Source organism: Rhincodon typus, chromosome 21 (genome assembly GCF_021869965.1).
Source record: "Rhincodon typus isolate 14 chromosome 21, sRhiTyp1.1, whole genome shotgun sequence".
NCBI lineage: Eukaryota > Metazoa > Chordata > Chondrichthyes > Orectolobiformes > Rhincodontidae > Rhincodon > Rhincodon typus.
In genome coordinates this window covers 19,369,746-19,396,872 of record NC_063352.1, presented here as the reverse complement: position 1 = coordinate 19,396,872, position 27,127 = coordinate 19,369,746, and the positions used below count along the sequence as shown (strand labels likewise).

The 27,127-nt window shown below is 42.0% G+C and overlaps 2 protein-coding genes across 4 annotated transcripts in view; one reads left to right on the top strand and one right to left on the bottom strand.

Moving 5' to 3' along the window:
* mettl9 (methyltransferase like 9) overlaps positions 1-26,167 on the bottom strand; it is a 29,835-nt gene extending 3,668 nt beyond the window's left edge. The window contains exons 1-4 of the mRNA XM_020513017.2: positions 25,690-26,167; positions 24,050-24,240; positions 21,028-21,237; positions 18,781-18,965 (exon numbers count right to left, since the gene is read on the bottom strand). Of these exons, the coding sequence (XP_020368606.2) occupies positions 18,781-18,965; positions 21,028-21,237; positions 24,050-24,240; positions 25,690-25,782 (679 nt within the window). The 5' untranslated portion in view covers positions 25,783-26,167. The remainder of the gene's footprint in view (positions 1-18,780; positions 18,966-21,027; positions 21,238-24,049; positions 24,241-25,689) is intronic.
* On the top strand, positions 1,258-18,638 carry si:ch211-139g16.8 (immunoglobulin superfamily member 6). 3 transcript variants are annotated; one of them, XM_020513013.2, is made up of 6 exons: positions 1,258-1,384; positions 9,000-9,362; positions 11,388-11,479; positions 12,589-12,645; positions 14,894-14,995; positions 17,178-18,638. In XM_020513013.2, exons 1-6 carry the CDS (start codon positions 1,315-1,317, stop codon positions 17,232-17,234), a joined length of 741 nt encoding a protein of 246 aa, XP_020368602.1. In that variant the 5' UTR covers positions 1,258-1,314; the 3' UTR covers positions 17,235-18,638. The 3 variants fall into 3 exon arrangements, with proteins under 3 accessions (XP_020368602.1, XP_048465577.1, XP_048465578.1); XM_048609620.1 differs by having other exon boundaries at positions 1,266-1,384; positions 14,894-14,980; XM_048609621.1 differs by lacking the exons at positions 14,894-14,995; positions 17,178-18,638 and adding an exon at positions 14,429-14,876 and having other exon boundaries at positions 1,266-1,384.
* Positions 26,168-27,127: the final 960 nt, after the last annotated feature.

Sequence of the window (27,127 nt, the reverse complement as noted above, 5' to 3'; positions counted from 1 at the left end):
ATGAGGAAAGTCTAGAGAGACCGGAGATACTCAGCCTGTAAAAGAGGAGTCCCAAGAATGACACGCTAGTTAAGAGAGTTGGAGAAAGTTAACTGCTTTAAATAAAATCGAGTGTGGGTCACAGAATCAAACCAGTACCGAGGTACGTTTAAGTCTGAGATAGCCACAAAGAGTGACTTATACTTGGAATGGATTCTGACTAGAGGTAAAAACCTGGAAAGCATTTAAAATACAGCCAGATGCTTCTTTCATGCAAATGTAGGGTCACTCTAGATGACTAGTATCAAGATGGGCTGAATGGTCTTCCTGACCTTGATCTTGTAATAATTGGGTTCAGTTGTAATTCTCCACAGTGGAACTGCCCCCCAGGACCCTGTGTTTACATATATAAAAGGAATAACCAGATTGCTGGTTTGGGGAAGAGGAGCTGGAACCTCTGGAACTGGTGTCCCAGGAACAAGGTAGCCAAACAGGAGGCTGGAAGAACACAGTAAGCCAGGCAGCATCTGGAGCAGTCCTGGAGAAGGGTTATGCCCGAAACGCTGACTGCTCCTTTCCTCCAGGTGCTGCCCGGCTGGCTGTGTTCTTCCAGCCTCCTGTTTGGCTACCATGGATTCCAGCATCTGCAGTTTTTTTGTTCCCCTCCCAGGAACAGACCCTACTGTTGGGACAAGAATCAGGTGTCCTTTCTAAAGGGCTGCACATCCACAACTTGAAAAAAAATCACATTAAAATTGGTTTACTTCCACAGGACAGAATGTTGAAATCAAGCAGTAAACTATTAGACTTGGTTATAGCAGAAGTTTTATCATGAGATGACAAATCTGCAAGTATAACTTAGCGACAATAATCAAACACACTCATTCCACTCAATTCTGTTGATGTACAGAACACAATCCACATCTTATCTGCACAAACATCTATAATCCTACAATCTACAGGTAGGGAATCTAAATAGATACATTGCACTGATTATCCACACACAAACTATAGTGAAAGCCTAATGCATACATGAATTTGCATAATCCATACATAGAACCCATATACACGCACTCTTCACCATGTGTGTCAAAAGTTAAAAATGAGTCAAATCTTAACACCTCAATGCTTTCACATATGCCTCTCATGTAATGCTGAGTCAATCATTATTGTGTGGTGTCTGCTAAAGGACACAAACACACAAAATCATTCCTACACATGCTCCCATACAACTTCCTCTCCCAGTGATGTTGCAGCAATAGCTTCAGAAAGGAAATGGTTTCTCAATTTGGAACAGGCACACAGAGTTCTCCTTCAGCTCAAAGTGTTTGAACAATGGAACTTACGAGGAGACTTACAGAGGTTTTCTTCCTTTACCTTCAAGTTTCCAACTTTTACATAGCAGGTGAGAAACTAACTCATTTTACTCTATCTTTCCCACCTAGTCAGCCCAACAAAAAGCTCGACAGCAGACACGATGGGCATTAAGTGAATTGCAACGTTTCTTAGGTGTCTCACTTCTTTCATGTTATGGGTCCGGGACAGTGAATATGAATATAGCTAATTAACTGCGGAAAGACTCAACCCAGTATGAGCTGAAGAGAAAGAACCCAGACTGACATTGCTGGATCTTGTCCCAGAGATGATACTCAAAGCATTTTTATTATCTCCTCAGTTGGAATTAACTAATCTAGCACCGATTGGGGGATGGGGGTGGAAGTGGGGTCCAAACCAGCCACAGTCCTGGGCTGTGATTCAGAAATATTCATATTTCACTCTAATTGAATGGTGGTAAAGACGACAAACAGAATAGAGGGCAATGTGGTTGGTAAACATGATTACAATTATTTGTTGGCATGAAGGGTAAGCTCTAGCAAGGACTGGTTGAGATGGGGGCAATAGTCTTTTTGCGTTGTAACCTCTAATAGCTGCCCCGGGCGTGTTGTGATGGGGCAGTGGAGCTTTACTCTGTATCTAACATGTACTGTGCCTGGCCTTGAAGCACTGCACTGTTGGAGGTACAGTGTTTCAAATGAGATACTAAATTGAGGCTCCTGTTCGATCTTCAGCCTCTACTCATAAGCAGACCAGGCACGGCTCCTGGTGCTTTAATTAATATTTACAAGTTACTAACATCAATAAATCAAATTAAATGACAGTTGGTACCAATGAAATCCACCTGTAAACAAAACTGATTCACACGAGAGTTTGAGATATAAAAATAGACTGGAAAGACAGGGACTTTTTTCCCTGAAGCATAGGAGGTTGAGGGGTGGCCTTACAGAGGTTTATAATGTCATGAGGGGCATAGATAAAATGATTGACTAGGGTGTTTTTCCTAGGCTGGGGGAGGGCGGGAGAGTTCAAAATTAGGGGGCATATTTTAAAGGTGAGAGAACAAAGATTTAAAAAAAGATATGGGGGCAACTTTTTTCTCCCCCACACAGAGTGCGGTTCGTGTGTGGAATGAGCTGCCAGAGGAAGTGGTGGATGCAGGTACAGTTACAGCATTTAAAAGACATTTGGATAAGTTCATGAATAGGAAAGGCTTGGAGGAATATGGGCCAAGTGCAAGCAGGAGGACTAGTTTAGGTTGGGAACATGGTTGACGTGGACTGTTTGTACTGAAGGGTTTGTTTCTGTGCTGTATGACTCTATGATTCTACGAGAACAGTACCAACACATTGCAGTACATCTTACGTGAACAGCTTTGGAATATTACTGAGAAATTTTGTACAGGTTTGTTTAAACGTCCCTTCCCTTATTTTTACACAAAGATCTAATCCACATTTTTTTCAGCGAGTACTAGAACTTAAAACAAGTTTTTTTGTGTAAAGTTGTTGCTGTCATCAGGAACCAACCACGACTCGAGTCTTAATTGTGATTTTTACGTTATACTGAATGGAACCAGCTCCAGAGGGATTTTTTTGTTGTGAATAAGACAGTTCTGCTGTTTCTGCAGAGACATTAAAAACTTACATGAACAGAATAATTTCTCAAATTATCTACAATTTATTTCACTAGAAGTTGGCCATTTCTGAAGTGGTGTTCAGTGAGGACATAAATGTTTCACACATAGTTTAATCAGCAAAAGACAAAACTTGTTGTAACAGCACTAGCTAAAATTTGAAATACAAAATTTTGGGATGGATGTTTTTCTCCAGGAAAAGCCACTGCAGTTTGATTAAGTTATTCTCAGAATTGTTACAGTGCAGGGGGAGGCTGTTCAACCAGTTATTTCTGTGCTGGCTCTCTGAAGGAACAATTCAACTAGTTAACTGACATTTGGTAAAAATGTATTGGATATAACTGCTATTAAAAAATAATAATTCTGCAGATACATGTCCTTACTTCCTCAATTGTGCAACATTGAAGTACGTTGATGTAAAAATAGTTCAATACTAGGAACTTATTTCTGCTTCAGCATGATTGCATAACTTCTGCTGACAAAACAATTCCACTTGGAGCAAAACACTTGGAGAAGTCCCCCTTTCCCTTCTCTTTGTTGCATCAGTGCACGTTGAATAGTGTTCCCCAAGATTTTGTTCATCATGACCTTAAATGGCAAGTGTCACCAGTTATTCAGTTTTGAGTGGGCATCAGAGCTGAGCTCAATCCACAGCTTCACTGGGCATGTGTCCACTGCTGATAGTGAGTCACTGAAGGGAACAAACTCTGCTTCATTTAATCTTTCCTGTATCTTTCAACATCGATTGTGATCGGTGAATCCACGAGATCCAATGCTTTAATAGTTGTGTTTCAATATCAATTGTGTCCTTACATTGACCGCTTGCAGTCAACTAGAAAAAAAAATTTGTCAAATGCTCCTCAACAAAAAAAAAGGCTGACAGGGAACTCCAGTCCAACTTTACCCCATCTGTACTCTTTAGATATCTCCCAACAAAAGGTCACTGTTGATAATCAGCAACAGTGAGGAACAGATAGTGAGACAACAGCTGGAGGACATGATGTAAAATAAGAACAAAGAATAGTCTATACAGCCCATCAAACCATTCCATCTTAAATCATGAGTGATCACTATTGTGGAGTCTGTTCCTCAATCCTAGGATATTAAAGGAAGTAGCTTTGGAATTACTGGTAGTAACCTTGCAAAATCCTTAGATTCTGGAAATGTACCAGAGGACTGGAAAACTGCCAACGCAATACCTTTAGTCAAAAAAGGGAAGGACTCCAAAAAGGGTAACTATAGACCAGTAAGCCCAACATCTGTTATTGGCAAAATGTTAGAGTCTATTATAAAGGAATAAGAGCAGAGCATTTAGAAATACAAAATAGAAATGCATGGTGGCTCAGTGGTTACACCACTGCCTCACAGCACCAAAGACCCAGGTTTGATTCCACCCTCTGCGTGGATCTCTGCCGGGTGCTCTGGGTTCCTCCTACAGTCCAAAGATGCGCAGGTTAGGTGGATTGGCCATGGGGAAACTTCCCAGTGTTCAGGGATGTGCAGGTTAGGTGGATTAGCTGTGGGGATTAGGTAGGGTCTGAGTGGAATACTCTTCAGAGGGTTGGTACAGACTTGATGGGCTGAATAGCCTCTTTCTGTATTGTAGTGATTCTATTCTATTATCAGGGAGAGTCAGCTGGTTTCATGAAGGGAAAATCATGCCTGACAAATTTATTCCAATTCTTTGAGGAGGTATCAAGCAAGGTTTAAAAGAAAGCAGTAGCTATAACATATTTGGATTTCCAGAAGATATTTGATAATATACCATATGTCAGGCTACTTAATAAGAGCAATTAGACCGCTAGACATAACAGGCCCACATTTAATTCCACTAATCTCTTTCTATTTGACTGCCTATAAAAATATTTACAACATGTTTCAAGACTATAAGATGAGTCAGCAGAAGGCTATTCAGCCCATTGCATCTGCTCCACCATTCAATGAGATCACGGCTGATCTGATAGTTCTCCATTGTAGCAACAAACCTGAGGATTGGGAGCAGTTCAGTTTTTAAAGGAGAACAAGGATTTATTAAGAGGGGGAAAATATTAGTCCAACAGTAAGCTTGCAGGGTACATTCAAACTGATCATAAAAGTTTCTATAGGTATGTGAGGAGTGAAGAAAAATGTAGGTCTTTTACAGTCAAAAATAGGCGCACAGTTGTAATGGGAACAAAGATGTGGCAGACCAATAAATACATATTTTGGTTCCCTCTTCACAAAAGACACAAATAATATCCCAAAAATGTTGGAGAACACAGGGTCTAGTGAGAGGCAGGATCTGAAGAAAATCAGTATTAGTAGGGAAATAGTGTTGGAAAATTGCTGGGATTAAGACTGATAAAGCCCAATGGTCCAACAATCTATATCCCAAAGTACTTAAGGAAGTGGCCGTAGAAATAGTGGATGCATTGGTGGTCATCTCTCAAGGTTTTATAGACTCTGAAATGGTTCCTATAGATTGGAGAATTGCCAATGTAACCCAATTATTTACAACAGGAAATAGGGCGAAAACAGAGAATTAAGGACAGGTTAGCATGACATCTTTGGTAGGGAAAATGCTAAAGTCCATTATAAAACATTCAATAGCAGAGCACTTGGAAAACAGTGACAGGATTTGGCAGAGTAAGCATGGATTTACAAAAGGGAAACGAGTAGAGTTCTTAACGGGGAACCAGTAGATGTGGTTTAATTGGACCTTCAAAAGGCTTTCAATAAGGCCCCAAATAAGAGATTAACATGTAAGATTAAAGTGCGTGGGACCTGGGTGGGGGGAGACGACAGACGTGGATAAAGAACTGGTTGGTGGACAGTAGGAACAAACAGGTCTTTTTCTGAGTGGCATGGAGTGACTAGTGGGATCAGAGCTTGGATGCCTGCCATTCACAACTTCTCTTAATAATTTAAATGAGGGAACTAAACATAATATCTCCAAGCTTGCAGACAACACAAAGGTGGCTGGGAGGGTGAGCTGTGAGGAGGATGCAGCAATGCTTCAGTGTGATTTGGACAAGTTGAGTGAGTGGGCAAATGCATGGCAAATGAAGTATAATGTGGATAAATGTGAAATATCCACTTTGGTAGTAAAAACAGGAAGGCAGATTATTTGACTGGTGATAGATTGGAAAAGGGGGAGGTGCAATGTGACCTGGGTGTCCTTGAACAGCTGTCCAATTGTACAAAAGTATGCTTTCAGATGCAGCAGGCGATGAAGATGACAAATGGTATGTTGGCCTTCATAGCAGAAGGATTCAAACACAGGAGCAGGGATGTCTTGCTGCAATTGCACAGGGTCTTGGTGAAACCACAGCTGGAATATCGAGTGCAGTTTTGGTCTCCTCATCTAAGAAAGGATCTTCTGGCTATGGAAGGATTGCAATGAAGGTTTACCAAGCTGATTCCTGAGATAGCAAGACTGACATTTAAGAGAGACTGGATCAGTTAGGACTATATTCATTGGAGTTTAGAAGTACAAAAGGGACCTTGGTGTACAAGTCCATAGATCCTGAAGGTGCCAGCACCAGCAGACATGGTGGTGAAGAGGGCATATGGGATGCTTGCCTTCATTAGCTGGGGCTAACAACTTTATGGGTTAGGCCACAGATGGAACTTGTGTGCAGTTCTGGTCACTATGCCATAGTAGATTATGGACCAAGTACAGGTAAATGGTATTAGTGCAGTTTGGTAATCAACATAGACATGGTGGGCTGAAGGGCCTATTTCTATGGCAGGTAACTGTAATGAGTGGGGATCTCAGAAACTTATAAAATTCGAACAGGACTAGACTAGTAAACACAGGAAGGATGTTCCTGATGCCTGGATAGTCCAGAACCAGAGATCACAGTTTAAGGATACAGGGTAGGCCATTTAAAATTGTGATGAGAACAAATTTCTTCACCCAGAGAGTGGTGAGCCTGTGGAAGCACCGGAACAAAAAATGATTGAGGCCAAAACACTGCATGCTTTCAAGGAGGAGTTGGATATTGTTCTCAGAGTTAAAGGAATCAAATGGTATGGGGAGAAAAAGGGACAAGAGTTGGCTGATCAGCCATTATCATATAGAATAGTGGACAGCCTCAAAGGGCCGAATGGCCTAATCCTATTTTCTATATTTCTACCAAGGAGCCCATTAAAAATGTAAGTCAATGAAAATTTAGGGGAAAACATTCCACTGGTTGATGTCAGCGCTCAAAATACATGAAAGTGGAAGATGAATTTACTCCAAAAGTCCCCAATACACCTTAGAAAATTCAATTACTGGGGCCACCGAATGAGACAAGTCACCCCCTTACATACAATGGACAGAACATCTGAGGAGCTACTCCTCCAATCACAGGTTGGTATTCTCCCACTGGAAGTGCACAAACTCTTTGGAAAGTACGTGGTGAGTATGGGGAAATAATTAGAGCCAGAACGACTTTTCGTTTGGACTAGGGCTTTTGACAGGAGTTGGACCTTTCAGAGCTTTTGCCTTGGTTGGTGCCTTGGGCCAGGCCAGGGGAGGGAGTGGCTGCTGAGGGAGTCAGAGGTGTTGCTGGATAGATGTCACAAGATGGGGGTTGGACGAATGAGGAGACTGCAAAGGAAGTCGGGGAAAGGCCCCTCCTCAAATTTTGTTTTATGATGCGCGTGAAGCCTCTTTGGAACATTTAATTAAACAGACTATATAAGTTGCTGCCTGCTACTCTTGTCCTTCAATGTAGGAGGTCATGCATTGAAAGGAACTATCGAAGGTGCCTCAGTAAGTTTCTGCAGCAACAAGAAACAATGTAGATGCAATGCTGCCACCACACCTGGTGATGGAAGCCTGATGAAGGGTGTGCCAATCATGTGGGATACTTTGCCCTGAATGATGTGAAGCTTCTTCATTAATTATGTGTTAACCAAATTAAGGTTAAGGATGTACATAGCAGGCATTGATTGATTAACCTCGAGATTATATAAAAGTGACTTTCTTCTGCAACTCACAAAATCAAATTTCTCTAAATTTATGTTGACCTTTACAATTTGATTTTTGCTACAGTGCCCCTTTAAGAAGTGTCACTTTTTAATGAGCTAAGTTTATTTCTTAAGTGAGATATCCAGAGAGACATCACCTCCACCACTTTAAATGCTGGTTAAATTAATTAGTTCATTCAGTTGATTTGATGTAACCAAGTTTGAAAATATAAAAAGATTTTGAGCAACAGGTTCTGTAGGAGTTGGGCTGTATCATCGTCATCATCCCAAAGATTAGATTTTTTAAAAATAAGTCTGTTTTAATTTTTGTAGTCTCTGTTAGTGTATTGAGGTTTTGGTAGTGCGCCACTAAGGACTGTTCAAAACATTTATTTATTTAAAAGAATACAAAGACATTTGCCGTGGTGGTGACATGAGTTGGCAATGTGCTGGCTGGTGGAAGAGTGTGCTAGATGAATCCACAAGCTTTGCATTATGGATATCCAGCTTGTAGCCAATATCATCCACAGCTCACGCTTTTGGTGCTCAGAGGATGGATTCAATGTGGTTCATACATGTGGTGGATTCTGGTCCAAAGTAACTCCTGTTCAGATGAAACTTCACTTTGGCCTTGGGTGCGAAACCTCCCTTTGCAGCCCCACGCTGAAATATGAAAGGTCTCCTGGAAATCCTCACCATCTTGTTCTGATTTCTAGGAGGCTTTTCCTATTTTGGCTGCTGCTCAGAGCTGGCAATGCTATGCAATAAAAGGCATAGTGCATGTCCTCGAATCTGCCTACATGGTTAGTGGACTCCCAGGTTGTCTGTCCCAGGTTGTCTGTATTTCCTGGGATCTTATGGAGTCCACATGCTGCGTGTAAGCAGGTTGCCACCTGTTTCAACAGTGGTAGTGTTGTTATCGAATGTATTGATGATTTGACTCTCTTTTGTTGGAGATGGTCATTGCCTGGCACTTGTGTGGTGTGAATGTTACTTGCCTCTTACAAGCCCAAACCTGAATGAGCTAAATCATCTTTTTTCAATCCATGTTTAACATTTAATATTCAAACAGCAAGGAAAAGTACAATGAAATAACAGTTTGCATTTTCAACAGGCTTCGCTTCGAAAGACTGTACTGTAACTGTCAATCAAGAACCTTTCATTGAAGGTCACTTGACCGAAAATGTGACCATCAACTGCACTTTCACGCATGCCAATTGCTTCAACACACCTAAAGTACTGTGGTTCAGGATCAACACCAACCAAACGACAAATCTGTGCTCGGGAGCCTGTTCAAGTGAATCGTCTAATGGGAGGTTTACTTTGTCCGGCACAAGTTCTGGTGGCAATGCTGCCTTGAGAATTCAGCAACTGACCAAAGCAGACAACGGCATGTATTACTGTGGTGTAGCCTTCCAGAAATCCCCTTCCATCAAGTCCAAACAAATGGGAAATGGTACAATGCTGGTGCTCAAAGGTCAGTTACACAGATTTTAAGTTTGTTAGAAAGGGATAGTATCAGCGCATTGTACACCAGTGCAGAAAAAGTGTATAATTGTTGCATGACCTGTGTATGTTTGAAAACACTTCTGCATATTAAATAAATGAACAAAACTATAGCAAATGGATCGGGGTTGGGGGGGGGTGGCATAGTGAGTGTAACTGAAGGCAAATTATTGACCTGATTAGGACCAGAACAGAGGGAGACTAAGATTAAGGATAATGGGCAGGTATTCTATTGAGCAGGACGAGATCAATGATGCCCTAGCAGGGTTTGCGCTGGGGTCTCACTTTATTTATTAATGAGATGATGCAGTCGAAAGTCATGGGCAAAGGTGAGGTCATCCACTTTGGACCTAAAAGGGAGAAGAAAAAGTATTTTCCAAATGGTGACAGGCTAGAACCTGGGCTTCAAGGGTTAAGCTACAAGGAGACATTACACAAACTAGGTTGCATTCTCCAATTTAGAAGGTTGAGGGCTGATCCGAACAACATTCAAGATTTTAAAGGAAACAGAGTAGAATGTGAGTAATCATTTTCATCGGTCAGGGAGTCTGGGAGTAGGGGACTGAGCCAAAATTTTCAGGAGTAAGATCGTGAAATATTTCCCCATGCAAATGGTGGTAAAAGTTTGAAACTCTGTCTACTGCTCTTATTACTCATACGAGGTCAATTGTAAATTTAAAACTTGAGCTAGACAGACTTCGCTAACCAAATAGTCAGGTCCCTGATCAGCCAAGACTTTATTGAATTGTAGAGAAGTTCAAGGGGTTAAATAGCACCCCCTACTGCTTGGGTTCTTTGAGAAAACATGAACATCACAACCCACTACATAGTCAGTCATAAAAAAGTTTTTAAACATTAGTTTGTGGGGCTTGTCAACTACAAGTTATATCACTGCATAAGCTAGTGGTCTCCATTTGTAAGGTGTATATGTTACGGTCCCTGTGTTGGAAGGTGGATCAAAGGCTAATTTATCATTGAGACACCTAAATAATCTGCATAAGTGCACACTTTTTGAAGGCTTTTTTTGACAGGGTGTCCTTTAACATTAATTTTACTGCAGTCTTAATTCACTTGACCTTGTGAATTTACACCTTGTCTCGTGCGAAATGCATTTTCTCATTCTCTTATGGAAACTTACATTGGCAGCTGAACAAATTATTGATCTCCAATCATCATTAGAACATCAATTACAGACGAACTGGGACTTAAGCTAGGTTAAATGGGGCTGTTTAGTTTTGAATATCATGAAGTGTAGAAAATTTACAAAAGGTTACTCCAGAACAGAGTTTATATCTATCAAAATAGATTGGAGCTCTTTACAATGGCAAAGGTGAAGGAGGTGACTCCATAGCAATCTTAAGTTTACGAGACAGTTTCTTCGGCTAGATGTAGACAAGATGTTTCCACTTGTCATAGAATCCCCAGAGTGTGGAAGCAGGCCATTTGGCCCACTGATTCCACACCAACCCTCTGAACAGCATTCCACTCAGACCTACCTCCCGTCCCCCCCTATTCCTGTAACCCTGCATTTCCCATGGCTAAGCCACATAGCCTGCACATCCATGGACACTATGGGCAATTTAGCATGGCCAATCTACGTAACCCTTCACACTTTTGGGATGTGGGAGGAAATGAGAGCAGCCGGAGGAAACCCACGGAGACACGGGGAGAATGTGCAAACTCCACCCAGTGCACCATGTTCCACCTAAAATATCCACATGGACTAGTTTGGCCAAATAGCCTGTTTCTGAGCTGTCATTCCTTCTGCCACAACACCTATCTGCTCTGGGCTGACTCTTACCTATGCTGTTTGCCGTAGCAGAAAAGTGTGCAAAATGGCACACATTTGTCAAGTTCATCAATTCAACCCAAGCTCCTGTAAAGAACAGAAATTTCAGGAGCTGGGGCAACAATGGCCACTGAAGTACAACAATTTCTGTTTGATACTAAATATGGTCTAGTGAAGATTAAGAGATTTGTATATTTTTAATTGCAGGACCTACTGACATAGGATCAGATCTATTGCTCCAATCAACACTGATACTCATTCTCACCCTATACACCATCTGCATCACCATTCTCCTTGCCGTGAGTTGCTGAAAGCCACTTTCAACTTCTAGTTTTCCATTCAGGGAGAAATTGAACAAGTGCAAAGGAAGAGGAATTTTGGGGCAGCTCAGGGATGTTCTTTTAAAAATTCATTCTCGGGATGTTGAGGTCCCGGCAAGTCTATCCTAATTGCCTATCTCTCTGGTCATTGTTCTTCTTATTTATTCCAGCAACATCCTTTATAATTTTGAACGTGTCTATTAAACCTCCCATTAGCCTTCTCTGCTCCAATCCAAACAGTCCACATAACCGAAGCCCTTCATCCAGAGATAACATCCCAAACAAATCTCGTTTGCATTTCCATTGGTGGCCCAGATGTGGCCACAACACTCCAGTGTTTTATAAAATGTTCACCTAAATTCCTTGCTTTAGTACTCCATGCCTCTACTTGCATTGGGTGCAGAACTGAAGAAGAAACAAAGGCAAATCTGATTCAGTGCCAAAACCTCCAAAGGGAAGGCCAAGGAGGTAGGTCCTGAACCCAAGCCAGAATGGATGTCAAACTCCAAGGTGTTGTCACTAATTTGATCCACACCGATTGTCCAGCCAACTAAACTTATCAACCTCCTCTGCTAAGGAGTCTTTGGTTGATTATGATAACTTACACATTTGCTGCAGACTGGGCCTACAGACAGTGATTGTAGAGACACCAATTCCTTTTCATTTCATGAGAAGCAAGGATTCCACCCTCTCCCCACCCACTATTAGTACATGTCGGAAGGATTTACAGATTGATAAAGACAGCAAGTTTCCTTCCTCCAAGGGACAAGAGTGAACCAATCAGGTTTGATGGCAATGAACAGCATCATGGTCACTTTTAATGATCCCAGTTGTTTGTTTGTTTTTATTTCCAATGTTTTTTCTTTCAACTGTATTGAAAATCACCCTTGTCTACATTACTAGTCTAGCAACACAACCAATGCTGCCTGAATCCATTGCTATACTGAACAAGCTGTGCTTGATAATGGAAATTGGTTTGTGTCACTTACGTGATGTGTGGTTTAAATGGCAAGGACTGGACTTTTGAAATTTGTAATTAAGGTCAACAGTGCAGCTTCCATTTCTCATTTGCTTCTATCTTTCTACAGCAAACCATCAGATTGATGCAGCAGGCTAATTCCAATCATAACCACAGCAGAAACGATGTACGTATACATTGTTATCATTTTAGTTGGAAATGCATCCATCTTTTAGAACGGTGTTACAAATTAAGGATCTTTCTATATATTCTGGGCTGTAACAATCCAAAAGGGACAAAGCACCAGTCAGAACACTAGAAGAACAGGGAATGACTCTCCTCCGTCCCAACTATGTCCCATCAGATAATCATCCATCAACCAAAAAATCCAAAAGCAACAAAAGCAAACTGCACATTTAGTACTCTTAACATCCGGAATCTCACCGGGCAACCGTCGGCTGCTGCCTTAAAATGTAGGCCAGTGTTTTCAATTCTTTTTCTTCCCATAAGGGCCCCATTTAAAGGCCAGAGATATAGAAAAAAGAACAAAGAAAATTACAGCACAGGAACAGGCCCTTCGGCCCTCCAAGCCTGCGCCGATCCACATCCTCTATCTAAACCTATCACCTATTTTCCAAGGATCTGTATCCCTCTGCTCCCTGCCCATTCATGTATCTATCTAGATACATCATAAATGCGCTATCGTGCCCGCCTCTACCACCTCCGCTGGCAACACGTTCCAGGCACCCACCACCCTCTGTGTAAAGAACTTTCCACGCATATCTCCCTTAAACTTTTCCCCTCTCACCTTGAAATCGTGACCCCTATTAATTGAGTGCCCACTCGGGGAAAAAGCTTCTTGATATCCACCCTGTCTATACCTCTCATGATTTTGTAGACCTCAATCAGGTCCCCCCTCAACCTCTGTCTTTCTAATGTAAATAATCCTAATCTACTCAACCTCTCTTCATAGCTGGCGCCCTCCATACCAGATAACATCCTGGTGAACCTCCTCTGCACCCTCTCCAAAGCATCCCCATCTTTTTGGTAATGTGGCGACCAGAACTGTACGCAGTATTCCAAATGTGGTCGAACCAAAGTCCTATACAACTGTAACATGACCTGCCAACTCTTGTACTCAATACGCCGTCCGATGAATGAAAGCATGCCGTATGCCTTCTTGACCACTCTATCAACCTGCATTGCCACCTTCAGGGTACAATGGACCTGAACACTCAGATCTCTCTTTGCATCAATTTTCCCCAGGGCTTTTCCATTTACCATATAGTTCGCTCTTGAATTGGATCTTCCAAAATGCATCACCTTGCATTTACCTGGATTGAACTCCATCTGCCATTTCTCGGCTCAACTCTCCAATCTATCTATATTCTGCTGCATTCTCCGACAGTCCCCTTCACTATCTGCTACTCCACCAATCTTGGTGTCATCTGCAAACTTGCTAATCAGACCATCTATACCTTCCTCCAGATCATTTATGTATATCACAAACAACAGTGGTCCCAACATGGATCCCTGTGGAACACGACTGGTCACAGTTCTCCATTTTAAGAAAATCCCTTCCACTACAACTCTGTCTCCTGTTGCCCAGCCAGTTCTCTATCCATATATCATCACCATATATCATGATGAATCCCGTCCAAACACAACTGTGAGAGCTATAGCTGCAGGAGGGTACTTGGGAGATGGGGTGGAGTGAGTGGGTGGCAGACCTGAAAGAACAGGACACATTGAGTGTACTGGGTTATAAAAGGATCTGTTTTTTAAAATCAAGCACGCATAGCTTACTATTTTTGCTGTTGCAGAGGCCAGGCACCAAGGTTTACATTTTGGTTATGCCCACAGTTTGAGAAAAATGCAAGGATTATATTTGTGACTGTATAATTGTTCACTCAGTCAAAACTCCAAGCAAGCCACTGACCACAAACCCTGATATGGACCCTTTCTTTCAGGAGTACAAAGGCTTTAAGTCCCACTCTGAAGAACTGAACTCACAAATCTAGGCTGAAGCTCCCAGTGCAAACCGGAGGGAATGCAGCACTGCCAGAGGATCTCCTGCACACGGAACTTTTAAGTGCCTTCTCTTCACCCATACTCCCGTAGATGTAAATGGCACCACTCTGAAGAACAGCAGGGATATTCACCCTGAAATCTTCAGCCACTGTATATCCTTAAAAATCACAAAAACTGATTATTTGGTCAATACCAAATGGCTGCTGTGGGAGGTCCTCTGTACAAATGGGTTGCCATGTTTCCTACATTACAACAGTGTCTACAATTTTAAAAAGTGCTTCATTAGTTTTAAAGCACTTTGGGACATTTGGCGATTGCAAAAGGCACTATCAAAATGCAAATAATCTTTTCAAGATTTGTCCCTCCAAACTTCTGTCTGACTATTTTGTGTTATCTGCCCACAGCCAAATGAAGAACAGAAGAGCCGAGCTTTCAAGGACCTTGCACTGGAATTCAACAAAAAGTACAGAAATAAAAAGCAAGAGACAGAAGTAAGTGAAGAAAAGGTGAGAATCGGGATAAATATAGCCTTTGTTTGTGAAAGAAAACTCTGTACAAGGAGCTTATTGAATGAGAGGAAGCAGGTTCTTGCTGCACTGAGTGACTGACAGAAACTGAACTCATTCAGAACCCATTCACATGCACAGAATTAAAATCAGGTCCACCTGTGTTTTTTAAGCATGTGCTCTTAGGAGTCATTTTCAATTTCATTGCAGCCTCTTACAAATGCTGGAAAGGTACATATACTGTTAAGTTTCAGAAGACAAGATGGGAAACTAGGACAAGAAATCTCATGAGATAAGTGTTGCAAACCTTCCTGAATGTAATATCCTGCTGGTAACTGTAGTGATTATAATTAGGTCAGCCAGGTGGATCTCATAGAATGAGTTCCCTGATTGGGGCTGTTAATCTGGTCCAATCAGGGAGTCCTGGCTGACACATAAACAGGAGTGCCAGGGGTTCTGTTCATTCAGAGCTAGCTCTGAGGAAACTGAACCAGTGTCAAATACTTTCCATGTGTAAATAAAGGGTGACTTGGTGAAGCGATACCAGCCTCTGGGGAGTTATTTCATTAACGTCTTTGTAGATACCTGTCAGTTTCAGTTTCATTATACCTGCACCTGATCATTATGGGATGAAGTAACAACCTCAGGATTAGTCTGTTATCACAGAGGTGCATTCTGTTTAATCCGTTCACAGGATGTAAATGTTGCTGTCAAGGCCAGAGTTTATTGCCCATCCCTGATTACCCTGGGGAAGGTGATGGTGAGCTACTTTCCTGAACTGGCATAGTCCAGATGATGTTGATATACTCACAGTGCTGTTCCAGGATTTGGACCCAGCAATAGTGAAGGAACAGAAATACAGTTCCAAGTCAGGATGGTGTATGGTTTGGAAGGGAACTTGCAGGTGGTGGTGTTTCCATTTGCTTGCTGCCCCTGCATATGAGATGATAGAGGATTTTTATTCTTTATGGGATGAGGGTGTCACTGGCTAGGAGCATTTATTGCCCATCCCTAATTGCCCAGAGGGCAGTTGACAGTCAACCACATTGCTGTGGGTCTGGAGTCACATGTAGGTCAGACCAGGTACGGATGGCAGTGAACCAGATGGGTTTTTCCGACAATCGATTCATGGTCATTAGATTCTTAATTCCAGATATTTTATTGAATCCAAATTCCACCATCTGCTGTGGCGTGATTTGAACCCGGGTCCCCAGAATGTTATCTGGGTCTCTGGATTAACAGTCCAGTGATAATACCACGAGGCCATCGCCTCCCTGACAGGTTGTGAGGTTGGAAGATGCTGAAGGCAGCTTGGTGAGCTGCTGCAGTGCATTTTGTAGAAAGTCATATAACACGGAAACAGAAACTTTGGTCCAACTTGCCCACAACGACCAGTTTTCGAAACTAAACTAGTTCCATCTGCCTGTGTTTGGCCCATATGATTCTAACCGTTCCTATTCATGTATCTGTCCAGATGTCCTTTAAATATTGTAACTGTACCTGTATTACCACTTCCTCTGGCAGTTCATTCCATATATGCACCATCTCTGCGTGAAAAAGTTGTCCCTCAGTCCCTTTTAAATCTTTCCCTCCCACCTTAAATCTATGCTGTCTAGTTTTGAACTCCCCTACCCTAGGGAAAAGACCTTTACTGTTCAACAGATGGTACCTACTGTAGCCACTGTGCACTAATGGTGGATGGAGTGAATGTTTAAGGTGGTGAATGGGCTGTTTATCAAACAGATTCCTTTGTCTTGGATTTCGTTGTCCTTCTTGCGTTACATAGAAACTCGGAGCAGGAGTAGGTCATTCACCCTTCGAGCCTGCTCTAACCTTCTATTTGATTACGGCCGATCCTCTGTTGTTTGAGTTTCTTTCATTCTGTGTCTGATACTACCTCTCTCACTAACACCTGAAGGAGGAGCGAGGCTCCGAAAGCTTGCGTTTTCAAATAAACCTGTTGGACTATAACCTGGTGTCGTGTGATTCCTGACCTTGTCAAAATACAATGAGGAACATTTTCTTGCCTAAGTCTGGTTTATCTCAATACTGTCAAGGACAAGTAAAGAAGTTTCAACCCAGTTATAGTCTGGTGCTACTCCAAGTTGGGGAGGTCGGGCTAATTTAATGTTATTTCTAATGTGGTCACTGCATAACAATGTCTGTTCTTTTGTATTTGTAGCAAGAGGCACAACTTCAATGTGCTCAGTACGATGACAGTATCTATCAAAATGCCTGAGGGTTCCATCACCAAGCAACTAAAATGAATGGAATTCCCAAGACAGTGTTAATAGACTTTCATGTGGAAAAGATAAAGGAGGCTCTCAGTTAACAAGCTTAACCAGCAGGCAGCAATGCAAGAGGGATCTGTGTGTTAAGATTTCAATCTGTGTTTAGTCCACGTTTTTCATTCTTCGGAGCTGATCGTGTCATATCCAGACAGCATTGCTTCCCTTCATTTCAATCTTCTCTTTGAACTAATTAAATTCAGACCTGTTCCTGAAGTCTATTATGAATGGCTAATTGATGATAAGGGTCAACTTGATATCAAAATCTTTTGAGCAACCGATAACCCAGGAAAGAGTTTGCATACCACAGTCAAAAGGGAGACGCTCGTGGTACAGTCCCTACCCCTGGACTGGGAGGCCTGAGTCAAGTCCCCATCTGCTTCAGAGGTGTGTAATAACATCTCCGAACAGGTTGATCAGAGAGAAATAAAGGTTAACAAAAATAGGAAGACTCTTGTTGCCCAGTGTTAATGTCCCTACCTCTGAGCCAGGAGGCCCAGGTTCAAGTCCCACCTGATCCAGACGTGTCATAACTCTGACCAGGTTGATTAGAAAATAATACCAAAATTAAACGGTGTTTATTGGTTCCCAGTAGAACACTAGAGAATACAAACTGCTTGATCAGCAGCTCTTCCACCACTTTAAAAACTACTCCCTTCACCAACTCGATGCACAGTGGCAGCAGTGTGTACCATCCAGGAGATGCAATGCAACAACTCACCAAGGCTCCTTCAACAGCACCTTCCAATCCTGCAAAATGTATCACCTAGAAGAACAACAGCTACCGACACGTAGGAACACCACCACCTTCAAGTTATCACCACATGCCAGGAAACATACTGCACTTCTTCAACGTCGGTCAAAATCCTGGAACTGTTTCCTGAACAGCACTGAGGGTATACCTATGCTGCACAGAGTGCAGTGGTTCAAAAAGGGAAATCATCACCACTTTCTCAAGAGCAAACAGAAATTGCAATAAATGCTGACCTTGCCAGTGATCTAATCAACAGACAGCTGACACCAAACAGTAACTAAGGAAGTAAACCAACAGTGCTGATTAGGACATGAACACTTACTTTGCTTCTCATCTCACGAAAACACACAAGCTTGAAGTTCACATCAGATAGGGTAATTGAGATCACATGACAAAAGTGGTCACATGTAGCTTGTAACAAATGTATTGAACAACCCTGTACTGCACAGCCCAATGACAATGTTGTGAGAATGTCAGAGGCTCAATAAATTGGGCAATTCCACATTCCAAGCTGACGGAAAGGCTGTGAAAAGAAAAATAATCCAGACTGAGGTTTGCACACAGACTGTTTTAATAAAATGCCATTTACCTCCAATCCAGATTGACAGCGTTTAGTTTCCTGTTCTGTTTTCTCTCAATGGTTTTGCAGTTTGAGCAGCAGAAACTTTATGACTTAACTTATTTAAAAGGTTACAGTGTCAGGATCCCCAACCCATCCTGGACTATTTTATTGTGCAACTTACCATTTTCCACATAGGGTTGGAAGGGCAAGACCACAGCCAATATCAGACGTCCTTCACTTGGCTCCAGAGCGTTCCTGATGTCCTTCAGTAGAGTCAAAGGTCGATCACACCGATCCAGCAAGTTTAGACAGCTAATCATATTGTAATAAAAGCCAGTGTCCTGCCACTCATCAATCCCCAGGACTCTGCAAAGTGCAAGGGAAACACATTTTAAGTAAAAACATTTCAACGTAGCATCTTCCAAACCTGTAAACTCTATCACCATGAAAGACATGAGCATCAGGTGCATGGGAACTCCACTGCCTGCAATTTCCTCTCTGAGTCAGTCAGTCCTTTAATGACATTGGACCAAAATCCTGGAATTCCCTCCCTAACTGCACTGTCAGTGCATCTATCCCCCAAGGACCACAGCAGTTCAAGGCAGTGACTCACTGCCACCTTCTCAAAAGAGAAATAAGGCTTGGCAATGAATGCTGGACTTGTTGTGGTTACTGTGAAGTGGCCTAGCAAACACTGCCTGTGAGAAAGGCATCATTACTAGAAACAGAAGGGTAATGTGGCGTTGTCAATATTGTTCATTGAAAAAGCAGCACCTGAATCCACAGGTTTGGTTACACAATCTGCTCTTGAAGGAAATGAGCACACAACGATTTTGTCTTAGTTATTAAAAGGCTGATCAGTCTGCGAAGCAGCTTACAGAGTCAGGGGTTGAACAAGAAGCTTTACTGGATTTCAGGATGGAAACCAAACAGATGCTTGTCAACCAATGGAAATGGGGAGTCATTAAGGAAATGGTGGACAGATGAGCTAGATAGGCTTAATGTCTTCTTCTGTCTCTAACCATTACAATCTTACTATCAGATTCACTTGCTTTTGTTTTATGCAATATCATGCAAAAATCTTCTTTAAGTCATTGTAATGTTTTATGTAGAAATGCTGTGTTACATGCAAGCATCAAGTTGCCTAGCAAACCATTACAACAACAAAACGTGCACTTATATATCAGCTTTAATATATTTAACTATCAAGACACTGCATAGGAGTACTATGAAACAAAATTTGACACCAAGCAGCAAGCTATGTAAGCAGATATTAGGGGAGATAACCAAAAAATCAAAGGAGAGATTAGAATCTTGGAGGGATCAAAAAACAAATATGAGAATTTTGAAACTGAAGTGCTGCCGAACCAGCACCCAGTGTAGGTCAGCAAGCACCGAGATGCTGGGTGATGAGAGTTGGTGTGAGCCATTGCTCAGTCAGCAGGTTTTGGATGCTTTTAATATGGGAGGTCAGCCAAAAGTGTATTAGAATGGTCAAGTCTAGTGTAACAAAGATATGGCTTGTTACCTTTGCTAGTGAGGGTGCAGTGACCATAAAACCATAAAATACAGGAGTAGAATAAGCCATTTGGCCCATCAAGTCTGATCCGCTATTTGATCATGGCTGATGTGTTTCTCAAACCCTTTCTCCCTCCTTCTCCCCATAACCCTTGATCCCCTTACTAATCAAGAATCTCTCTCTTTTTTAAATACCTGACTTGGCCTCCACAACTTTCTGTAGCAATGTGGCAAATGCTAAGCTAGCATTTGTTACCCATTCCTTATTGCCCAAAGGGTAATTAACAGTAAACCACTTGCTATGGTTCCAAAGTCACATACAGGTCAGACTGGGTAAGAATGGCAGCTTTCCCCTTCCCTAAAGAATATCAGTAAACCAGAAGGTTTTTTTTTAAAGACAATCAACAACAGTTACAAGGTCACTATTAGGCCAACTTTCAATCCCAAATTTTTACTGAATTAAAATTTCACCATCTACTGTGGCAGGATTCAAATCCACATACCCAGAAGAACTTCGTGGATTTCAGGATTACAAATCCAGGGTCATTACTATCATAGCCCCTGCTTCCCTTAAATTCAGTCGAATGTGGTTCAAATCTTATTATAGCAGTTTAGAAATTTGAATTCAATTGGGAATAAAAAGCTGTGATCAGTAAAAGTGACCATAAAGTTGTCAGATTTTCATGACAATCTGACCATCCTCTGGGGAAGGATACCTGACCTTACCCAGTCCAGAATTTTTGTCCCAATTAAACATGGATGATTGGCTCTGGTGTAGCTCAACACATTATTCAGTTGTATGAAACCACGACCAGCAAATAGGGATAGATAGGATTTTATATATTACCTAGTTAAACAGATGCTTCTGTAGACCTCCTGTTTAGTACAGAGATGGAAGTTTTCATTTTACCTGTACTGTTTCTTTTTAAGTTGCCATTTCATGGTAGGAGACACTTCAGTCACATAGACCTCTTCAAAATGGGGGCTGACAATTTTAGTAACCTCTCCGTCTCCAGCCCCAAGATCAAGCACTCTGGCTGCCCTCCAGTCTGGTCCTACTCTCAGCAGCCGAAGAAATTGCTCTTCAGAGAAGACAAACATCGATCCTCTTCCCAGCAGCCTGTATCAATGAAGAGAAAGAGACATAGAATGCACGGCACAGAAACAGGTCTCTCAACCCACTGGTGCAGGCCACGTGAGCATCTTTCCATCTTCTCCTCAACTCGCACTGAGTGTATCCCACTAACCCTTTCATGCATTTATCCCGCCTTCCCTTAAAAGCATCTTGCTTATTCATCTGAACAATAGCTCTGGAAACAGGTTCTATATTCTCACTTTATCTCTAGTTAAAGAGGTTTCTCCTGAAATCACTATTGGATTTATTATTGTGTACCTTATACATCTGGCCCCTTGTTTCAGTCTACCCACAAGCAGAAAAAACTCCATTATCTTTTTTAACACTCTCATAATTCTAAAGATCAGGTCGACCCACGGCCTTTCCTTTTCTGGAGAAGTGAGTTCCAACTTGTTCAGTCTTTCCTGACAGTCTTACATTTCAATTCTGGCACTAGCCTCCTGCAACGTCTCTATTTCTGTTTGTAATCAATAACATGCACCTGTTTGGTACGTGGCTGTTAATGGTGCTGCATTGACAGTCCAAAAGTCATCAGTTCAAATCTCACCTTGTAGAAATTGAACTGGACAAGACTGAGAGTTACCACCTACTCTGTCAGCAACTGACTTAACTATTGTCTTGCCACCCTGACCTGGTGTCCACGTAGTCTCTGCCCCCATGACATGGCTAACTCTCAATGTCCTTGGGGCAAGAAATGTATATTATTTAAAACCAGGTCAGTAAATCCAGAGAACAAATAAACAGAAAACAAGAATTCTCAAATATAGCCATACAGACATACAGCACGGAAAGAGACCCTTTGGTCCAACCAGTCCATGGTGACCATAATCCCAAACTAAACTAGTCCCACCTGTCTCTCTGTGTAAAAAAGAGCCCCTCATGTCTGTTTTAAATCTTCCTCCTCTCACCTTAAAAATATGTCCCCTAGTCTTAAAATCCGAACCCTAGGGAAAAGACACCTGCCACTCACCTTATCTATACACCCCATGATTTTATAAATCTCTATGAGTATATTCTAAATCTATTATGAAATAGAAATACAAAATAAACCACAGCACAAATCACCAACAGCAGAATTTTCCACAGCACGCGGTTAATGCTCTCACAGCAGGGAAGCCCAAGATCGCAGTGAAACAGCTGATCTGTGTTGCTGTGCTTTAACTCCATGCCTTAAACAAAACAAAAATTGATTCTGGTATCACTCAGCAAGTAGTAAATTTATCCTCTGAAAATCAATGAAATTTCAAAGAGCATTTCTGCAGTGAGTTCTGGTGTCCTGTGCCTTGCTACTAACAAACATTTTTTAAAGGTTTAAGAGGAGGAAGGATGCATTTAGATCTAGATTTAAGTCTCACCTGCTCCAGAATCTGAATAGGTTGATTGGAACATTTAACATCAATTTAATCATTCATTGCACACACCAACAAAGTTCTGAAAAAAAAAAGCCTGATTTAAAAAAAGCTGATCAAAATAGCAGCTCCAGGGTTTTAACGCAAAGAAACTGAAGGAACTACAGGGGAGTGACACTTGGTGACCTGCTATTGCAGAGAGGCAGGACCAACATAACAGGTAAATAACCCCCTTCTGTTCTATTAAAAAATGATTCTATGAACAGATAATCTAGTTTTTGTCACATTTATGCTAGATTTGTGATTTTTGTGACTTTAATATCATTTAGTTTGAATTTTTGAATTTAGAACTACTGGTATCAATTTTCTGCATGTCTTAAGGAGTTTAAATGATTAACTTGTATTTCTGTAGGTATGGTGATTACTTTTAAATCACAATATTAGAGACACACTTTGGAGAATAATGTGTTTTGTTTACAGTGGGGAAGCATACAAGCAAATGAAGCGAACATTAGACTTTCAGACAGAAGATTCTAGATTTTTTTTTGTCCATAGGTGAAGCATGCACAGCTTGATAAAATGCTTTTTAGTTTCAGTTTGGGGCAGTTTGCAAAAGACTTGCCTGAAGCTGGAAGTGCCATTCAGTTGATCCTGAGAAAGGCAGGTAGTTTTACATCTGTTAAGAAAGGGGTTGCCTCAGTTTGATGATTTTAGTTTAAAGGTTCCAGATGAGAAGTGTTTGATTTAAACTCTGAATGGGTTACTTGATGCTCAGAAAGTCAAAGATCAATTATATGAAGGCTCCAGGAAGTTGCTATCAAATTCTCAAGACCGAAGCCTCAGTTAAATTAAGAACTATAAGTGTGAAAGAGAAGAAAATTCTCTCTGATGTAAAGGAGTGGTTTTTGAGTTTAATGGGATTGTATTTTATCATATCATTCAAAATCTTTAAATTTGAGTTGTATTTAAATAGCTTGGTTTATTCTATTTTATCTTCATTTCTTTTGCATAATAAACTCCTGTTCTAATGTTAAACTGGAATCTGCAGCATTATATTTTGGGTTTCAGTGAAAGACCACTTATTAACATGACCTATCAACCCAAATTTCAGTCTGGGATCTGGCTTGTCCAATAACAACATCAGCTGGTGTCATTACAGTTGGGAGATAAATATTGACTAGGACTCCAGGTCAGAACTCCTCTGGCCACCTTCAAAATGTATCAAAAGAGTGCCAATCATCTTTGTCCACGGCAGGTCAATTTTCATTGACTTTTTGAGCTAAAACCAGCATCCTGCTTTTATTTGTCTTTCACAATACTCATGATCCCTGTTGGTGGGGACTTAGGAGACACTTCACCCTGGGATGAGAGTTACCACCAATATAAGTCAGCCTTGTAACCCCAGAAAATTGGAAATACAAATTTAAAAAAAAAATTAATCCTTTTACCCATTGATGGAAGTCTTGGACATGAACAGACCAAACACAGAAGTGACGAGGGAGTAATAAATCTGAACAAAAAGCCAGCTGGATTTCTCTGAACACTGCCTGAGAAACGCATGTGTCCCCACATCTAGATGACTCTGAACAAACGATGGCTGCAGACACATTGGCAGCAATTCCATGTCACAGGCATACCACTGCAAAAAGAATGACAACGGTGTCAGCACCTTCTCTCGAAATTACTGGTAATTACACATGCTACAAACAATTGTTACTAAAATCTCTTTTTCCTTTGTTACCTCCAAATTTGATTATGCCTACGCCTAGCTGGCATTCCATCTCACACCATCGGCAAACTTGAGCTCTTTCAATATTCTGCTGGCCATATCCTCACTTGCACCAAATCATCAACATCCTTGTACATTCACTCCTGACTAAATAATGCTTCAATTTTAAAACTATTGGCCTTGTTTATAAATCCCTCCATTGCCTCATCTCATACTCTCTATCTCTGTAGTCTGCTCCAGACCCCAAACCCTCTGAGCTCCAATTTTGGGCTTTTGATGCACCTCCTGGATTTTAAGCGCTCCATCACTGTATAGCTGGGGTGGAGGAGAGAGTGGTAGAGAAGTAATGTCACTGGTTTAGCAATCCAGAGGCCCAGGCTAAGGCTCTGGGATATAAGCTCACATCCTTCTACAGCAGCTGGTGGAATTCAAATTCAATTCACAAAACTCTGGAATACAGGTCTGGGGTCCTATGGGTCAATGTTTTGAGTACAGTGACTTTTCCTCTGAACTTCCTCAAAGTCTTGAAGAATGTCACTGGGCTTGAAATATTAACTTTGCTTTCTCTCCCCAGTTGCTGCCAGACTTGCTGAGTTTCTCCAGCAATTTATTTTTGTAGCTGAAGTGTTATGATAGTTATTACATTAGCAAGAATTATAGGCAGCCATTTTTACACCAAACTAGGGTATAACTAGTTGTTGGTCCACCCGGGAAAGTAACCAGAACCTCAGTCTACATATCTCATCGAAGTAATAGCAACTTCAAAAGTGTAGCACACCCTCAGCCCTGATCCTAGTACCAATCTTCTGACAGTACAGCAGGTTCTCAGTACTATACTCGTAAGATTGCTCTCAGGATCACACCTTTGTTAGCTACCCTCCTGCCTCACAGCCTGTCCTCTGCCAGCACGCTGCCTCTTTCAGTGCTTCCACTCTGCCAGCACCCCAACCCACCCCTCACCCCATCCCTCAGGGTTGACCCTCTGTTGGCATCCTCACCCTCCCTCAGAACAGCACTGGATCATCCACCAAGATTTTGTGCTCAAGTTTCTGGAGCGGAACGGTAAACCACAGGCATCCGTCTCAGAAGACCATAAGATATAGGAGGTGAAGTAGGCCATTCAGCCCATCCAGTCTGCTTCAATCAAGGCAGACAATTATCATCACTATCTCCATGAGACAACATTTTGACAACTGGAGCAGAATAAAACGTGCGTCAGGAAATGAACTGCAACAAGGTTTCTACATAGTAACTTGATTCCGGAAGAAATGCACGTCCTTTAAAATCTCAGCAGCACCAAAAGCTTTTTCTTGGTTAAAATAGCTTCCTATTCCCAACCAAAGAAACAGACTGATGTACCTGGGACTTGTCGTGTTCTTCGTCGCCCTGATGCCTCACGTTGCTGAACAACGAGCGGGACAAGGGGCTCCGCAGGTATTTACTGCTCCACATTTTCCTCAGCTGCAGGAGTGCAACAAAGTAACAGAGCAGGAGCAGCACTCGCTTCACAGCCGTCCTGGGAATTCCGGGGTGGGGGGGGGGGGGTTGACACCCCCCACCCAACTCAACCCTACCCCGTCTGATCCCGGGGATTCCAGGGGACCCCCTCCCCACAGGAGACCCTTCCCTTCCCCGCTTCTCGGGGGAGTCCCGGGTCAACAGGGGGCAAACATTTTGCACAGAAGGTGAAAATGCAGCAAATGCGTTCAGGATCCTCTCTCCCGCTTCACCTGCATGGACCCCACCACATGCCAAACTCAAGGTGCATTTCTGTATTCAGCCTCAGAGTCCCTCATTCCCGCTGACTTCCTGTGTCCCGGAGATTTCCGCTCCCGGCTGAGACTTTAGCAGTTTAGCATTGGACAGCTTTCTTGCGGCTCTGATTGGTCTGCAGTTCAATGCCATGATTGGCCAGTCGACAAAGGCGCTCCTGATTGGCTACTCTGGGCTTCCAAGGAGGCGCGCCGTTTGAATGTGAGAGAGTTCCCGGGTCAAGGACACAAGCTCTTCCCAAACTGGAGACTCGGATTTGAACGCGTAATATGGATTAGGGATCATGGCAGTGGTTATCATTTTTAAAATTTCATTTTGGTGGGTTTTGGTCACCACAATGGAGTGTGGAAAAGCAAAGAAAAACTACGAGATCGGTATTGTTTCTTTAAACATTTTGAGGTTTGTGCCTATGAGGATCACAAAGAATCAAAATATAGACTGACTGTAATCCCTTACCTTTTGTACGGTGATCTAAACATCACATGCTAAACTGCATCAGTGGAGTTTGCTGATTCAGTCTCAAAAACATATTTCTATGAAAGACATTAGACCCGATTTTTCAAAGAGTGTTAATTTCAGCCAGAGTTCTTCCCCATTAAGTAAGAAGTCCGCATTTCTGGCAGGAGATTCCAATTATGGCTCCTTCAGAAATGTGGTGTATCTTAAGTCCAACAGGTAGTTTCAGCCCCTCTGTTTCTCGCACTCTGTTTCAGTCCCTCTATTTCTCGCACTCTGTTTCAGCCCATCTGTTTCTCACACTCTATTTCAGCCCCTCTGTTTCTCACACTCTGTTTCAGCCCCACTGTTTCATCCCCTCTGTTGCTCGCACTCTGTTGCAACCCCTCTGTTTCAGCCCCTCTGTTTCTTGCACTCTGTTTCTCGCACTCTGTTTCAACCCCTCTGTTTCTTGCACTCTGTTTCTCACACTCTGTTTCAGCCCATCTGTTTCTCGCACACAGTTTCAGCCCCTCTGTTTCTCACACTCTGTTTCTCGCACTCTGTTTCTCGCACACTGTTTCAGCCC